The sequence below is a fragment of the Mustelus asterias genome, unplaced genomic scaffold (genome assembly GCF_964213995.1).
Source record: "Mustelus asterias unplaced genomic scaffold, sMusAst1.hap1.1 HAP1_SCAFFOLD_1780, whole genome shotgun sequence".
Classification (NCBI taxonomy): Eukaryota; Metazoa; Chordata; class Chondrichthyes; order Carcharhiniformes; family Triakidae; genus Mustelus; species Mustelus asterias.
The window spans coordinates 67,646-72,194 of NW_027591725.1; the positions used below are offsets into that span (position 1 = coordinate 67,646).

The window sequence follows — 4,549 nt, forward strand, 5'->3', positions numbered from 1 at the left end:
TGCTAACCACTGTGCTACCGTGCCGCCCCACTCTCTGTGTGGAGTTTGCACATTCTCCCCGTGTCTGCGTGGGTTTCCCTCCGGGTGCTCCGGTTTCCTCCCAAAGACGTGCTGGTTAAGTTGAAAGTTTATTTATTATCGTCAGAAGTCGGCCTACATTAACACGGCAATGAAGCTACTGTGAAAATTCCCCTAGTTGCCACACTCCTGATCGGGTGACACTGAGGGAGAATTTAGCACGGCCCAATGACACCCTAACCAGCACGTCTTTCGGACTGTGGGAGGAAACCGGAGCACCCGGAGGAAACCCACGCAGACACGGGGAGAACGTGCAAACTCCACACAGACAGTGACCCGAACCGGGAATGGAACCCAGGTCCCTGGCACCAGGAGGCAGCAGTGCTAACCACTGTGCCACTGCGTACTGAGGTGTGCGGAGTGGGATGGGGGGGGGGGGGGGGGCGGGTGAGGAGAGATGCGCAAAAACGTTCAGTTGCAATGGGAGCCGGGGGAGGGTGCGGGGGCGAAGGGGGGGTTGGGTAGGTTGGAGAGGAGATGTATCCCGTCGGGGGCTTGGCGGGTGAGGTGGTGAAGGGAGCGGCGGCGTTGCCGGCGCCGGCCAAGAACCTTCCGGAAGGTGGCGAAGGGGAACCTCAGAGTGGGAAGACGAGGAAGCCGGAGAAGGTGGAGTACTTCCAGCCACCCATCAGGTTACCGCGCTCCAGCGTAAGGGAGGCCTGGTCGCCCTTCTCCATCTGCACCAGGCCGGCGTTGGTGGCGGCCTCCCGCGTCACGTCCTGGTCCCCGGCGAAGGCTGAGATCATCGGTCGCCCGTTCAGCATCAGGCTCACCTGGGCAGGGGGCGGGGGGCGGGGGGGCGGGGTGACAAAGAAAAGAGCAGGAGGTTACAGCACGCTGCCTCACACTGTGGCACTAACAGCAGCACTAACCACTGTGCCACCGTGCCGCCCATTCATGGCTCAGCGGGTTGTCACCATATTCCCGCGTACCCACCTCCCCCAGAACATTTTACCCCACCCCCCACGCGCACCCTGGTTAATCCAGTTCTGCCTCAAAAATAACATCTGTTTACTTTGCTCTGAGTCAACACCCAGGGTTAAGCACAGTGAGCACCGATTAGTAAACAGACTCACATCATTAAACACAGAGTAACTCAACACCACGGTGCTGTGGTTCGGTGGGGAGCGGGGGGGAGTTCATTGGGCAACAGGCTGGGACCTCCATCCAGTCTTCCACATTGGAGAAAGACAAAGAGAGAGAGAGAGAGAGAGAAAAAGACATTGTGCGTGAGATAGAGCGAGAGAGAGAGAGGGAGACAGTGTGTGTGTGTGAGAGAGAGACGAAGGGAGAGAGAGAGAGAGAGAGAGACGGTGAGAGAGAGACGGAGAGTCAGAGAGAAACAGAGAGAGAGAGAGGGGGATATTGTGTGTGAGAGAAAGAGATGGTAAGGGAGAGAGAGATAGAGACAGAGAGACAGAGAGAGAGAGAGACAGAGAGGGAGAAACAGTGAGAGAGACAAAGAGAGCGAGAGAGAGACAGAGAGAGCGAGAGAGACAGAGAGAGAGACAGAGAGACAGAGCGAGAGAGACAGAGCGACAGAGCGAGAGAGACAGAGCGAGAGAGACAGAGCGACAGAGCGAGAGAGACAGAGCGAGAGAGACAGAGAGAGAGAGACAGAGAGAGACAGAGAGACAGAGAGAGACAGAGAGACAGAGAGAGACAGAGAGAGACAGAGAGAGAGAGAGAGACAGAGAGAGAGACAGAGACAGAACGAGAGAGAGAGACAGAGCGAGAGAGAGAGACAGAGAGAGAGACAGAGAGACAGAGCGAGAGAGACAGAGCGACAGAGCGCGAGAGACAGAGCGAGAGAGACAGAGCGACAGAGCGAGAGAGACAGAGCAAGAGAGACAGAGCGAGAGAGACAGAGCGAGAGAGACAGAGAGAGAGAGACAGAGCGAGACAGAGAGACAGAGAGAGACAGAGAGAGACAGAGAGAGAGAGAGAGACAGAGAGAGAGACAGAGACAGAACGAGAGAGAGAGACAGAGCGAGAGAGAGAGACAGAGCGAGAGAGAGAGAGACAGAGCGAGAGAGACAGAACGAGAGAGAGAGACAGAACGAGAGAGAGAGACAGAACGAGAAAGAGAGACAGAGCGAGAGAGGGAGAGAGAGAAAGAGAGGGAGATAGAGAAGGACAGAGAGGGAGAGAAAGAAAGAGGGAGAGAAAGAAAGAGGGAGAGACAGAGAGCGAGAGAGAGAGAGAGAGAGACACAGAGAGAGAGACATAGAGAGAGGCAGAGAGAGAGAGACATAGAGAGAGAGACATAGAGAGAGAGACAGAGAGAGAGAGACAGAGAGAGAGAGACAGAGAGAGCGAGAGAGAGACAGAGAGAGGGAGAGAGAGGGAGAGAGAGGGAGAGAGAGAGGGAGAGAGAGAGGGAGAGAGAAACGGAGAGAGAGACAGAGAGAGAGAGAGAGACAGAGAGAGAAACAGAGAAGGGGACATACATCTCCCCACCCGAGGTGGGGGTCAGGGCCCAAGATATCCAGGGGCCGGGCAGGTGCTGGGGGGTGCAGGGAGGTTAAAGGTCAGTCCTGACCCCGCCACCCGAGCCAGTTCCCCCCCCCCCGTCAGACAGAAGAGGACTTCCCTTCAGCGCTCGCTGGCCGAGGTGAGCCTGCCTTGGCAGGTCGCGCCAGGGTCAAAGGTCAGACTCTGTGCCAGTCCTCGATCGTCCCCTCCCTCCCCTCCCTCCCTCAGCCTCCCCTACCCCCATGCAGTGGACCCCCCTCTCCCCCCGACCCGCGTTGCTCAGTCTGACTGACCTGGATTGTCTGCCTGTTATACACCTTGACCACATGGAAGGTGAAACTGTAGATGCCCCTGCAGGGGGCGATGAAGACACTGATCTCCCAGTGGAAATGGCTGCCAATGTTCACCAGCACCTGGGGTAGGGGGGGTGGGGGGGGTAGGGGGGTAGGGAGTGGGGGGGGAAGCAAGCAAAAATGGCATCAAACTGCGGGCGGGATCCAGAGTCAGCAACTGGGGGAATGGGGAAGTTCCCACCTTGGACTCCATCTGCCAAAGACATTCACTCAATCATTCGGAACCCAACGGGTCAGAAGGAGGCCATTCGGCCCATCAGGTCCCACTCCCACCACAATCCCACCCCAGGCCCTATCGCACGGCCAATCCCCCCCTATAACCCGCACGTCTTTCGGGACTGCGGGAGGGAAACCCGGAGCACCCGGAGGAAACCCACGCGCAGACACGGGGGAGAACGTGCAAACTCCGCACGGACAGCGACCCCGAGCCGGGAATCCAACCCGGGTCCCCCCCCCCCCCGCCGCCGGCGCCGTGAGACAGCAGTGAGAACCCACCGTGCCACTGCGCCGCCCACTTTTCCGCCCCAGCGTGAATCCCGCCCGAGTCGAATAGCCCGCCGGCGCTCCTTCGACCACCCCCTGGGAAGGTTGGTGACGTGACGCTTGACGCAACCGCTCCCCCCCCCGCCACCGCCCAACCCCCCACCCACTCCCTCCCAGATCGCTCACCTGGTCAAAGTAGATGGTCATGGTGTGGTTGCTCATCTCCGAGGGCTCGTGGTTGGTCGCCCGGACGGCGGAGAAGGCCACCTTGCCTCCGGCGGTGCGCACGGACATGCCCAGGACGCTGCTTGGGGTCCCACCAGCCTGTTCGGTCAGGGGGTCCGAGTCGCACACCACCAGACACTTGCCCTCCAGCACCACCGGCTCGGTATCGTTCTGGGCCAGGCAGAGTGGGGGAGGGCCGAGCGGCGCCAACAAGAGTAGCAGACCGGCCAGCAACGGCATGGCGGGGCCGAGGCAGTGGGGGAGACGCCCGTGGATAAGGCCCGGCTTCCCTCTCTCTCTCTGTTGCCCCCGGTGACCAACAGGCTTCACACTCGCGACTGGGCCCAAAGCCCTCCGAAAGCCCAGAAAACGTCCTTCAAGTTAAGCTCGGAATTTGAAATCCGGGGCGTAGGCCCGAGTCGGGGGCGTGGATGTGTGTGTGGTGGGGGGGGCGAACGAGGTCGGAGGTCAGAGGTCGCTCCGAGGCCTCTCTGCGCCCACACGGACCCCAGGATCCGCTCCCAGATGGTCCTGCCCCCACAGGGTCGGAGGCTGTAGCTCTGTCAGATCTCTCCACCGCACTTGCCGTCGGACACTTCCTCACCTGTGGGGGTTTGGGAGTGAGACGGGGAACCAGGCCCGGGTGGGGGGGGGGCGGTGGGTGGTGGGGTCGTGGGTGAGTGATGTTCTGTCACCGAGGACACAGCTGGAAGGAAGGAATCCCAATCCTCTCGATGTCTCGTTCAACCCGGTTCCCCCCCGCCTGCGACAGGAGAAACAGAGACATCACTCAGAGTGTTTTAGCACTGGACCACCCACAGGACAGCTGACGATAATCCCCACTAAAGAGGGAAGAGCAACTTCTTTCCTGCTGCCCAGCCTCCCATCCATTGACTCCGTCTACACTTCCTGCTACCTCGGAAAAGGATCCCAGA

General features: G+C 59.6%; 1 protein-coding gene across 1 annotated transcript; it reads right to left on the reverse strand.

Annotated features, from left to right (window-relative positions):
- Nucleotides 1-653: 653 nt before the first annotated feature.
- Nucleotides 654-3,854, reverse strand: LOC144488693 (cerebellin-1-like). The gene is made up of 3 exons (XM_078206782.1): nt 3,576-3,854; nt 2,847-2,966; nt 654-851 (listed from the first exon to the last, which is right to left on the reverse strand). Exons 1-3 carry the CDS (start codon nt 3,852-3,854, stop codon nt 654-656), a joined length of 597 nt encoding a protein of 198 aa, XP_078062908.1.
- Between the last annotated feature and the right edge of the window lie 695 nt (nt 3,855-4,549).

Bases quoted from the DNA above. Each gene is read 5' to 3' on its own strand.
- LOC144488693 (XM_078206782.1), bottom strand. From the start codon at position 3,854: ATGCCGTTGCTGGCCGGTCTGCTACTCTTGTTGGCGCCGCTCGGCCCT. The intron at 2,967-3,575 runs GTGAGCGATCTG...CCCCTACCCCAG, and splicing joins TGACCATCTACTTTGACCAG to GTGCTGGTGAACATTGGCAG. The intron at 852-2,846 runs GTCAGTCAGACT...CCCCCTGCCCAG, and splicing joins ATAACAGGCAGACAATCCAG to GTGAGCCTGATGCTGAACGG.